At 35.0% G+C, this 13,651-nt stretch overlaps 1 protein-coding gene across 37 annotated transcripts in view; it reads right to left on the reverse strand.

The window, feature by feature from the left end:
* Positions 1-13,651, reverse strand: part of RBFOX1 (RNA binding fox-1 homolog 1) — a 2,406,891-nt gene that overhangs the window by 403,086 nt on the left and 1,990,154 nt on the right. For 2 of the 37 annotated variants that reach the window (XM_074965526.1, XM_074965511.1), the window contains exon 1: positions 9,116-9,541. The exons of 32 other annotated variants lie outside the window; for them this stretch is intronic. In XM_074965526.1, the coding sequence (XP_074821627.1) occupies positions 9,116-9,259 (144 nt within the window). In that variant the 5' untranslated portion in view covers positions 9,260-9,541. Of the gene's footprint in view, positions 1-9,115; positions 9,543-11,034; positions 11,164-13,651 lie in introns of those variants that run through there. 3 more of the 37 variants (XM_074965528.1, XM_074965515.1, XM_074965521.1) reach the window with 3 other exon arrangements.

Here is a 13,651-nt window from a genome sequence, read left to right on the forward strand (position 1 = left end):
ATGTTTACTATATGTTGTCTATTTTCATTAAAATAATTAAATGTAGATGTGTTTTCTCCTGTTATAGTAACATTAATCCAATATTCTAAAAGCGGTCTTCAGTGCATGAAAAAACCCTCTTATTTAATCATCAATTTGCATACTTGCTGTTGGAAAAAGGAAAGTTTCTAGGTATAAGAACAACTTTGATTCAGAAAATTAATACCTGTGTTTGTTACTAAAACAAAATTGAGTCATCTTTTTGCAAATAAAAATAACATTCTAATTTTAATATGTACATTATGCTAAAATAGGTGCTCCCTTGAGTGTTATTAAATTTTAATTTTAGATAAAGGACACACACAGTTACTTTGTTTACTGCAAATACACATTTTCTCTGTACATTTTACTAGGTTATGTGTAAGAAAGAAGGCAGAATCTAATGTGATCTGCATCTCTTTATGCTAATAAAACTGTGCTAGCCTATTTCCATAGAAAACACCATAAAGCATAAATACCAAATGGAAAACAAATGGAAGCTTAATACCACTGTGAAGCAAACCAATCAACCCTAAAACAGCTGAGATAGATCTTATCCAGTAGTTCATTCATTCTTTATAGAAAAGCAATGAAAATATTCGTAGGTGAATCAGATTAAAAAAAATAAAAAAAAATAAAATAAAACCTCAGCAGCTCTGAAAGGTTGTAAAGCACTAAATTCTTTTGATTTATGAAGGCAGCATCCACCGCATTGAGCAAAACAGCTCAGCATGCCAAGACCCTTTTTTCCTGAAATTCCTTTATTAACACAACCAGGCTCTGCTAGTGAACAAAAGCAGTGGTGCGGTGTATAAATCATTAATACTGTGCTGTGCAATGGCTGAATTTCCTGTGCTAGCTGGAAAGCCTTCCTGCACAACAGGGATTTTGGGGTTGGAATTGGCTGCTATGAAATGTACTCCATCATTCTCTGTGTTTGACGCTTCCCAATAGCTTTGTACTTTCCTTTCCTTTTTCTCTCCCAAGACCAGCAATTGCAATATAAATTTAGTGGTTTTCAAGTCTGTAAAGAAAGAAAAAGTTCATTTACAAACAGAACTCATTTCCCTGTATTTCAAGGCTTCAGGTTGATTTTTTTTTAAATTTGCAGAAAATTATCGGGGTTTTCTTTTTTAGTCTGTTTAACTTTCCACTTTAAACAGAAGCAAAAGGTTAAATGCTAATGCTACTGAAAGTTTGGCTGTTCTTTTTTCTTAAAACCCGTCACTGCAAAAAGAAGCTCCTTGTTGAATGAGGGAAAGTTTTACTTCTCATGGGAAGAAAAACATTTTTTTGAAGGAGGTAGAAAGAATCAACTATGTGCACAGAAGTTATCCATACTATCTTTTTACTTTGGGTCTCCCAGGGCCCTTTCTATAGAGGGATAGGTAATCTCATAAAACTCTGATAAGCCGCATTCAATTCTAAATGTAATTGGATGAGGAGATATTAAGGACGGAACAGGAATTAAAGTACTGCAACTGACTTCCTGGGCTTTTACTTCATGAATATCACTCTACACCAGAATGTTTGTATCTTTTATCTTGAGTGTATATTGAGTCCCACACCATAAGCCTGACATCGGGGGGAAAGGACGTATTATAAAGGCAACCAAGGATACAGTCACTCTTGCATTTCCGGTAGGCCCAAATGCTTGGTTGCATATTTAGTCAGGACCAGTGCTAAACAAATATATTCCTAGTCAGCTAAACTGTAAACCTTTAAATAGTCTTTGAACATGATTTTTCAAAAGTGCACAAGCAAAAATCATAGTATTTAAAACAGTGTGCCAGTTTACACTAATGTAGCCATCCAACATAATAAATATTATAAGAATAAGGCTACAATGCATGCAGAAATCCCTCTGCATTACAAAATAATGACATTCTGAACAGAAAAAAATGAAGCCCCTGCAGTGCTATTCTGTCAGCTTTTGAAAGTAAATAACTTTGCTTCTGACAAGTGAGAGAGAATGTTTTCCCTCCCTCTGCCATAGAGCATTAATTGAGGTATGCAGCCATGTTACATCCCTGAGACAGGACTAACACATGACAGGGAAGGAAAGCTCAAGGAAGGAGAGGGCACACATACAATATATAGACGTCTTTCCATCCCAAAATTTTCAAAGTAACTCTACCTGAGTAGGTTACATTTTTTCTGGAGAACTGTTCAACAAGATGGTGCTTCCGTTCTCTACAATGTCTGCTCAACATGCTTCCAACAAGTCTTTCAAACTTTCATCCATTGCTGTATTTTTGAATTATATTAAGGAACTTCAATTTTAATTTTACAACTTACATTTATTACTATTTGTTTTAAAGTGAAGGACAAAATTGTAATGTGGCTGATCAATACGTTTAATATAAGCATGTATTTAATAAAACATGAGCTACCCACAGTATAAAATGAAGCAAAGTAGCAAGCAGAAACAGACAGGAGAAACAAAGCACAAGAAAGAAGCTCACAAAGACATGGAATACTGACAGAGAAATACACACTACCGAATACATGCACAGAGGAAAAGCTAGGCATACTCACAGGGTTACATTTAGGAAGGCAGAAAGAATTTTTGATTGATTTTGATGGTAACTGGTCAAAAGTCAAACACAAAAAGATCTTATTAGAATTAAACCATGTGTGTTCTGTTGAACATCTTTGCTGTTTTGAGTTTAAAATTTAAAACACTTCTGGTCCATATCTGCAAAAAAAATCATTACCTCACTGTGAACACAAAATAATCCTCTGTGTGCTTTAGTTCTTACTATCGTTCCTAATTTTGATTCTGCATGTGTTTAACACAACAAAAAAGAGCAGGATCAAAACAGACTGAGATCTCTCCACAGCTGGAGCCCGCTATAGTGCAAAAGACCAAAGGCCTGACTACAACTACTCAGCACACTATAGACATTAAATATGCTATTTTCCCTAATTAAATTCACTGGGCTGCTGCATTGACAGAGGAGGAGGGGAAGCAAAATGTAAAAGAAGTCAATGGCTCTGCACTAAGCTACTCAGAGGTAAATGAGTGATGCTAGTAAAGAAATGACAAGAGTTCCTCAGGAGAGCCTGAGTATTACACACTTCAATTTAAAACTGATAAATCAATCACATGAACACCTTAAAGAGGTTATAGACCTTGAGGGATTATTCATATGGAAAGTGTTGGCTTCTAGTTTCCACTAATGTCATTATAGCTCTATAATGCAAGGTGATAAACTCTTATGTCAACAGCTTTTGTCACTTTCTCTCACATATTACCTGTTAAAAACTGAACATAGTATTTAAATGGAGCTCTCTTAGTATACCAATATAATTTACTTACCATTTCAGAAATACACAAACAAATATCCAAAACCCCTACATCCAAACTCTTTCTACTACTACTGTTAACAAACAAGCTGAAAGGAAATGTTTGCTCTTTACTCCAAAACATTCCCAACTTAACTGACCACTGCACACTTCCACTGGCACAAAGTGTCACAACACATATTAAAAACAACTGTCAACGTAAATATTCAATAAATACAACTGAAGAGTGACAACTTACAAGTAGCTGACAAGAAAAAATTCAGTCATCACATTTTTACCCAAAATATTTGCTTTTTGAGCACAATATAAAAGGAATGATTCTAAGACATGAGTACTCCACCTGTCCCTGCCACATGGAATCCAAGGCAAGCTCCTACTGGACCATTCTTGCTCTTATCTTCCAAAGCAGCCAGGAACCAAAGTTAACTGTTTGGTCATTTTTTCTTTTAATTTGTTTTGGCCTTCGGTATTTAAGGAGGGGTGTCAGTTAGCTAAAGCACCTCCTCTTGCTATTGTGGCTGGAAAATGACCTTGTTCAACACAGCAGTAGTCAAATGCCCCATCTACCTTTTTTTCAGAATGAGAACGCAGCACTTGCTCTCTAAGCCACTTCTTAGTAGTCTCTGGAAAACAATTAAATGGCTCTTGTGTGAGAGAGCAATATAATCATTTAAATTTCACTTTAAACGAGGAGGTGGAGTTTCATATGTAAACTTGGAAGTTTATCGATGAACATCCAATGACCTTATTTTCCTTATTAAAATAAACAGAACATAAGGATATCACTCACTACTTGTGCATTAAAGATATCTCCAGATGCAACAATTACACCCACACCTTCCGAGTTCTGTTTCATTTATATGATGAAATTTCCTAAGAGTGCCACACTGCCCCCTTAGGTACAAATGCATCAACCTGATATTGTTTGCAATATGGCAATTTCTTTTTCTAACAGAATACTATAATTTGCCTGACAAAATACAGTGTTTTTACCCTACCAAAATGAATACACTAGTATTATGTTTCTCTTGGGGCAGTGAAGCTGGTTAAATGAATCAGAAAACCCTAAAAAGATTGTCTACCTCAGTCCATCAGCTACTGGACAATTATTCAAGGCCCAGCTGTAAGAAAAACAGATGGTGAGTGAGCATTAGTAATGTGGACTTCTTTTCACTCATGCAGGCATAAGCAGAGGTTGTATGTTCTCACATGAAAATTGCCATGAAATAGCAGACTGAGGAATAAAACTGTGCAAAGGTTCAATTTTGTAAGCTAACAGATGCTTACAATTTTCATGAGCTACAGTCATATTAAATAATTTTACAACAGAGAGAGTCAGAGTCAGTGAATCAGATATATTCAGTACATAGAAAGCAATTCAATGTTTTTATGCTGAAAGATAAAGTATTGGTTTAAGAAGTGATGCCATTCCCCTATTGTAATCAACTCAAACGTTTGATCCGTCAGGTCATACTAAATTATAAAATGTAAAGGTAAACAAGTACTTTGAACTGTAATTAAAATGCTTCGGTGTCATTCAACAGTTAACGTACTGGTTCTGTATCAAAAAGGTAAACTGCATCCAGAGAGAATTCATACATCCTATTTTAATTCTTTATATAATTTATATGTGAAGATAATCTGTTCTAATCCCTTTCTCTATTATCGACTGCATCAATCGAAAGCACCATCTAATAAATCAACCTTGAATTAAGTCATGAAGACAGAATGTGAAAAAAAACCCAAAACCTTCAGACTCCTATAAACCTTCAGATTCAGAAGCATGAATTAGGTAAATTATGTGGGGAATTCAACTCTTCTTCATAGTCATAATGGTTAAAGCCTAAATAACATTACACAAATTTACAACTAAAACTCTATGCATGGTGTGATTTTTTTTAATTTTAAATCTTTGGTATGAAAACTGGTCTCACTGACCACTATCTATGCCATGAACTACTTTCTAGTTAAAGACAGAGAAGGTTGATATTGAAGTTTCAGTTCAATTGCTTTCGATCTGTGTATGTCCACTATGAGCAATGGCTCCATTTAAGAGGAATTACCCTTTGTACAAACCACTTCACTATTTAAAACAAACCACATATATCATCATCAAGTGGAAAAATTTACCAATCTTAAAATATTGACAACAGCACGGCACACTGTGAAATGGAATTTTACATAGTCTTGTAACGGTTGGCTTTATTACTTCACTGTGAAATATCAACTAAATACCATTACATCCTCTAATGTATTATGTAGTATACAGTTATAGTTGATATAACATACTTAAATCTCTGTTAATACATTATAAATCCTGATTTACAGGGGGTTAAAGGCAGCTGTAAAAAATTGCTTTGGGCTAACACCAGACACACAAAGTTGCAGCGAAGCACCATTTCTTACCTCACTTTTTTTTTCTAAACTCTATAAAACAAAGTTAGTTCTAACACTTCAAAATAATGTGGAGACGGGCCCAAACCAAAACACTAGTCCTTATACCCGCAAACACTGGCATTTTGTGAAATCCTAATATGCATCTCCTATTCTGGTAACAGTTATCTTTAGAATGGCCGAACACAAAGCTCCAGATCCAATACTTTTATCCCTGCCACACATCTACAGTGATCTTTGCAGTGTTTGATAACTAGATCTAGAATTCCGGACTACTATATTTTGCATGCAGTTTTTGTTTGTTTTTCAATGAACATTTTGCTCACGGTTAATAGAGACTAGGCCTTCATGTTATGCTTTTCAGTGTTAACATTTCAACAGCACAATTTTTGATTTTTCTAAATGCGCTGTGGTGTATGAGCAGAAACATTGTTTTAAATAATATTTTAGTCCTACACTTAGCTGTAGAAACTTTATGAATGTCCATAATTCGGACTGATAGAATAGCGAATACCTAGATAGTTGCTAGCATTGAAATAGTATTGGAAGAGCTTTTGTAGTACTTATAGGTATACACTTTTGAAAAAAAGTTTATGAATACCTATCCAACCATCAGATAGACCAGTGTCAGTTTATCAAGTAAATAATAGCAATTTTAAAGAACTTCCAGAACACAGATTTTCCAGAGAGACCAGAATAGCTCTCAAGAAACTGTCCATCCTCATGAGTATGTTCATATTTACTTGAGAGAAAGAGCAGCTCCCATCATAAGGGAAAAAGTAATATTTATTTGTCCCAACTGAAGAGGAGGCATTAATGGTTACTAACTTGTTAGTTAAAGCATTCAGGTCACAAATACTGAGGTCAATGGACAACCTTAAAGAGATGAAAAAATATTTACGTTTAGTAAAGTATTTGAGCGACATCTAGTTAGATTTGTGTGTTTACTACAGTAGTTATGGGTAGGGAAAAGCTACAAAAATAAAATGCACGGCTAACATATATTCCAGTTCATAGATTATGTCTCATGTTTCTCTTTTTAAACCTAAGAAATCTACATAAGGTTCTGTAGGCGTAGTTAACGCAGTGTTTACATTTCCCCAGTTTATGTAACCACTTTTTAGATGACTGGATATAAAGTAAAGTACTGTAATTAAGAAAATACAAAATCAAATTCAACAAATACTAAACCAGATCTGACTTAAGAAAATATTTCTCTAAATTACTCAACAAGATTCAGAAAAAGTATGATGCCTACTAAATGAACAAAACACCATAACAAACAAATAGACATAACATTTTGAAAACAGCATCCTCACAGTTATCCCTCAGAAATGCAGATGCCTTAGCAGTTATATATAGCTCTGATTAAGGCAGGTAAAAGTGTAATGATCTGACAGGATAATTAGCCAGAAACAGTGAGAGACTAAAAACCCAGCAGTTTAGCAATACCCTATAAACTTCCAGAGCACCAGTTAATCCATTTAAAGAGTTAAAAAAATAACAACTTCAGGACATAACACTTTGTGAAGTGCATTAGCAATCACTTCTCATCTTTTTCTCAAATGGATTGGGTGCAATTGTATTCACTGTTTTAAAGTACTCATTACGCTTCCATACGTTTCTTTAAACCTTAAAACACTGCTATATGGTGCATGTGTTTGCATAAGGCTATTGAAATAGATCATACAGGAACATTATTACAACCCCCAACCTCATCTTTATGTAATCTTTTATCAGCTACTTGTGTGGCCATGTTGACCTCTCACCTTAAGTAACATTTTCCCTTTCAAAAGCTCCTTCCTTAATGCTCAAATTGTTGTTTGGCACAGAGGAACAAGCACAGCAAAACATATGAGTACATTTTGTACATATCAAGTAACTGCACAAGTTAGACAGGAATCTTTAAAGCTGATTCATAAACGGTATATTAAATACATATGAAGCATGCACAGCTATTAAAAACATAATTTTAAATTTTCTATGCAAGACATTTAAATAATGTATACATTATGTTTATCTAATGTAAATTTTAATTGTGAACACATGAACCCCTCCCACATACATGCAAAATCTGGTATATTTTATTATGCATTCCATGCTGTATGTTAGAAATGGTTTACATTACACTATTAGGGAACCAAGCAACAGAAAGGTTCAGAAGCTTCAAATATTTTTATTTACTTGTTGGTAGTAACAGAAATGTTAAATATATGAATGCAAAAAAGAAATGTAAAATTAATCTTTGAAGAGCAAAATATATTAATAAAATTGCATAATGAAAAGAACTTTTAAATAGGAGATTTTTTAAAATACAGCAATAAAGATATGAATTGTGTCATGGAAGTCTATATGCATCTAAACTACTGTAGTAGAAGTTTAAGAGTTCACAGACAAATACCTCGATATGTAACCCCTCAGAGGAGTTACAGTATACACACACACACACACACACACACACACAAATCTAACCTCTCAGTAAAAAGGCCAGAATAAATGGAACTAATCACATTTGCATGACACTGTATTTTAATCTTGGCTCTGCATGGCTACTGTACGACCCTCTGTAGTAGTGGGCTCTTCAGTTGAAAAAATAAAAAAGTACCACACAATAATGATTCCAAATACAAGCAGTTCTAGTTTAGACATCCTATGTTGCCTAATACTTTATATTACACACTGAAATAGACAAAGGTTATAAAACTGGAAACTCCTTTTGTTGTATTTCTAACCAAAAAAACCAGCAGCAAATATGATGCTTACAAATGAAAAGATTCTTAAAGATTAACTAAAATTAGGTATTGTTTTCTTGATTTCTAAGGCAGTTTTTCAAGGCAATGCAAATTTACTTCTGTGACTCAAATATTCTAATTCTTCACAGATATAGGTTTTAAAAAATTAAATGATTTTCTTTTCTGATGAAAATCAGTTAGATTTCAATTTTAATCAGCAGCACGTTTCAACAAAGACTTACAATTCTTGGCTTCAAAGAAGGCTAAAACAAAATTGCCATTGGGCACATTTACATGAGAAGCACAATTTATGCCTGCAACTGAATAAAGAGGCAAGAGCAATATTTTTCATGGCTGAAATTCTGGTACAGAATCCATGGGTAAAGCAATCAAAGTACTGTATTAAGCATATGTACAAACAGCATTAATAAAGATTTTGACAGAATAAAGGTTTTTAAAGCACCCAAATGCTTGATCTTGTACTAAATTAACTCTTCTACTTATACTCATCATTTCTAAATACAGAGGCAAGATTCATCCCATACAATAAAAGACAATTACACATCCTATTCATACAAAGAATCTCTTTAAGACCATGAATCCCATAAACAATGCTGTCAATGCAGTCAATAAATGGAAAGAAAAAAGTCAAACAAACTTACCTGCTGTAAGTACATAAAAGTCAAGGCACAGGAGAGCTGGGGACACATACCCACATTCGGCAGTGCCACACAGGTTGCACCCGTAAGGGGATGCTGCATGGTGTTGCTCTGAAGTCTACGTAGAACAAGAGAGGGGGCTTGCATGCAAGCACGTTTGTCCTGTCTTGCAACTACAGGGTTTTTTTTTTCCTTCTGATTATTTAAGTAAGAAACCGTGTCTTTCACTGTCTTGTTTTCTTTTCTCCCTTTCAGTGCTAGATCCCTACATTCATTTGTCAGCTAAGGCCACTTGGTAGACTTAAACTACAAATTTTTAACAGAGAGGGGAAAAAAAGCCCAGAAGACACAGCCTGCAGCCTATTGATGAGCAAATGGAACTTCCTCAATGACAGTGAGAGCTGAGGCTCGTCTCACAACAGTAGCTGCTGACTAGTAGAGAGAGAGATTGACTCACTGAGGCTCAGTCGGCTGGTGCTGATGCTGCACGGCTTCTCATTTGTCAAATGGGTCCTAGGGCAGGGTCTTTACCACTCACCAAAATTCAAATACTGCATTTTAAAAATCCCTAGGGAGGGTTGGGAAGGAGAGAGAGCACGCTGCATCACACGTCCATGAGATTTGGGCAATTAATGTCATAGCCCAGCTGGGACTGAATGTCTGTTATGATTCAGCCCTTCTCCCCTTTCTCCTCTGCCCCCCCCTTTTTGTGGACCCACCTGACAAATAAAAAGGGCTTTCCCCTTCTAAGAAACATACGTATGGAGCACAAACTGAGAAAGAAAATATAATCTTAACCAGTCTGCAGGAAATTATTCTATAAAACATCTTAGTTTTATATCTACATGTCATTCACTATCTAGTCTCCTAAAAAAACCCTGTAAAATCATTTAAAAAATACTGTGAAATATCAGAGTAACCCCTGCAGTAAAAACACTGGGAATAAAACTAATGTTGTGGCACACTTGTTTTTTTTTTAAATGAAGGAAATAGCTGAAAACTGCTCTGAAACTCATCTAATCTAAAATTACAAATGTTTTTGAAGAATAGTAGGTCTATTTTAAGAGCTCATGCTAACAAGTTATGCGGACAAATTACATTTGTCAGTTTTGGGAATTTAATGTTTACCTTTTACTTTGAGAATGACACCTCATTGCTCAAGATAGTATTTCACTTACAGACTTTATTTCTTTATTTTATGGAGTAATTATTATTCATTAGTAGATCCAGTTAGTCTTTATGAAAAGAAATAGGATGTGACCTGCAAATCAAATAATTTATACTCTAACTTGTCCTTGAGATCCAATATTAAAGCTTTTTTTTCTAGGCACAACTAACATATAACAAAAAATACTAACGTTTTGAAATGATTTTTGACAAAAATGAGTGAATTGTTAATTCTTCAGGAAAAAAGGTCAAATCTCAAAGCATCACCTTAGTTTTTTGTTTTGTTTGTTTTCAGAAGCAAACTTTTCAGATTAATAAATTACCTAGTTTCGTAGGATATCCAACTTTAACAGAGACACATCTTTTACCAACAGATTACCATTAAAGACAAGAAATGAATAATTAATCTACATACACGCGAGGTCTTTGTCATCACTAGTGTCACTAAATTCAAATCACTAATCTTCCTTTTTTTTAAAAAAGAGCTACTACTTGAACTGAAAACAGACACCTTCCACACAGCATATAACTGAAACTTAGGTTCTGGAGTTCAAGAAAAATTAGTTATTTTATATTTTTACACGCACACACACACAACTGTAAATCGAAGTCAAAGTCATCTTCTCAAACAACAGCACAAGCCTTCCTTCCAGCAGGAATAACATATTTTTTCTGTCCAAAAGCAGTCATTTCAACAAAACCAATGCACACAGAGCACACAGATTAACACGAGAACAATAAATACATAAACTTACAATACAGGAATTTGGTTTTGGCTTAGGAAACATCCATGCTTTTAGCAGTGTACTATGGTCTGAACTCCTAAAACAGCACTGCTATATAATGGCACAAATTACTTTATCATGCCAAAACAAAAAACAAACAAACAAAAAAGAGGAAAGAAGAAAGAAAAGAAACAACATCAAATAAACTCTCTTTATGCTCCTTCTCCTTTTTTCATTCTTTTCCTTTGCCTTAAGCAGTCTCCTGTTCTGACAAGAGTATGTCATGCTTTTCTTTTTTTTCCTCCCAGCACATTAAGCCTGTTATTCTGCAAATGCCCTAAGCTGATAGAATTTTCCCTTCAGCTCATTTTCATATGAAACATGATAAATAATACATGGTACTTTAATAAGACCTTATCAGAATCTTTAATTAAAAACAAATATGTTATGTAAGGGGCCAATAACCCATTCATTCTACATAATGCCAAAATCAAAGGCATAATGCTTCTAGGCCACACAGCCTGAAATTATACACGACTATCCAATTTTCAAAAGTGAAGTTCTGGGACACGACAAAATTGTCAAGAAAAGTTCCCTCTGTTTATCACACGTTTTATAGTTAAGAATACTTATATAAAAGAAAAGAATAAAACCCAAATCCTTTAAAGCAATCTGTGAACAATCATTTCAAGACCATTTAGTGTAGAGTCTAACATACTCCTAGCATTCATTAAAGAATGTGCATCTCCCATTGCTCTGTTACATTTTGCCTTCTCCCACCATCACTGTGCCAGTAATATCAATTAAATAATATCTCACCTTTACATAACACAATAGTGTCAGCAATAATTAATCATAAACATTAAACATACTCACACAACACAACTAACTCAGAACGTGTCTGCTACAATAGACCTTAATGAGGAACAGAATTCTCTGGCTTGGAATAATACCCTGCTCCAAGTGATTGAGGGAAAAAAAAAAGTTCTCACCCACTTTGTAACTAACAAACCGACTCCCTCCAGGGTTAACTTCTCATTGCAGATCATAAATATGTCTGCTCTCAAAAGATGAAATCAGTGTCACCTCTTTAAAGCCATTTCCTTGTTTTAGACACTCTCCTCAGCCCAACCGCGTAACCACACTCCCAGTTATAGCTATACATAGTAAGTACTCTCCATAACTGGCCAAAGAAACATGGTTAACCTTGAACACTTTCTGACCCCTTCATCCCTCATAAACAAGAGTGATATCACAAGGACTCACCAAGGATTCTTCAGCGTTTCTGAAGCTCCGAGCAAAACAAGATTATATTTTAAGACCAGAGAGAGTTTGTACTCAAGTGTTCTTTCACATTGGTAACCCATGAAATGTCTTGTTTGGTCTGAACCCTAATGCTGATCGTTACTTCACACAAAGTCATAGTTCTCATCAACATCCCATCTGTGTAACTAAATCTGTATTTCAGTAACTCTTGATCTTTAATTTTTCTCAGTCTACAGAATAGGGATAATGTGTGCTACTGCGAAGGCTGATTTCCTACCCCACACCACTACCACTAATGTGAATCAACCTGTTCCAGTTGATTCCGGATCCAGTCTCTGAACTGCATTTAATCATTGGCTGATTTGGTAAGACTGTCAACAAGGGTGCCAATTAGTATCATTTGTGCTGGTTTTGTTTGTTAGGAACTGGACTGAGGCCACCAATTTATATCACATATAACACATAACAAGATAACCTATTCTGGATTTGAATGAGAAGCCTAGAGGTGAAAGGCTCGTGTATAATGACGATGAGTGAAGCTGAATAAATTACAGAGTCCTCTTATGTATATAGCAAGATGTCACACCCTTTTCCCTCACTTTTTTAGGTTTGAAATGTCATGGTAATCCAAATAACTGGATTGACCTGAAGACAGCAATATTCCTGGACCAGCCTCTTTAAAAATAAAATAGAAAGATAGAAACCCTTTTTATCTAATTTTGAACATCCAGGAACAGGAATAATAAAATCTGCCTGAAACAAAGGCAAACCCCCCATTTCTTGCAAACCTTATCCACAGCTGCAAAACCATTCTTAGCCTTTGATGCATGATTAGGTCTTTATTTCATCTAATTCATTCCACCAATAATAATCTATTGGTTGATATGAATTTGGTAGCCGGATGATTTTTCAAACAAAATTTTATATTTTTAAATAGCATCTTTCAAATATTTCACAGCATGCTGACAAGGAAGCCAAACATTCTCCATCAAGTAAAAAAATAATGTTCTACTGAGGTCAGACAAAGCACCACAATCCTTTGCTTCAAACTTCTCTCACCAATAATGGCTGTGTTTGGTCTTCTGTGCCCTACCAAATATTCACATTAATCCATCAGAAAGTCCATACACTCCCCACAGTTTTCCTATTAATTTGGAGTTACATTCTAATTACCCTCTCTGAATTAAAGATTTCCCACAAAGTGTGGATATCCTCTTATGGATGAGTGTGAAGCTGTCTGTGTTGAGAAAATGTGAAACATCACTTCAAATTTCTGACTTTTAATTTTGTCCCATATTGGCTGCTGCGTCAGTCAGCCTTTTCTTCCTCACTCACCACAAGCTATGCCTTCTAAAAAAACATCCTGTGGCCACCTTGAAGA

This window comes from Natator depressus, chromosome 10, assembly GCF_965152275.1.
Source record: "Natator depressus isolate rNatDep1 chromosome 10, rNatDep2.hap1, whole genome shotgun sequence".
Classification (NCBI taxonomy): domain Eukaryota; kingdom Metazoa; phylum Chordata; order Testudines; family Cheloniidae; genus Natator; species Natator depressus.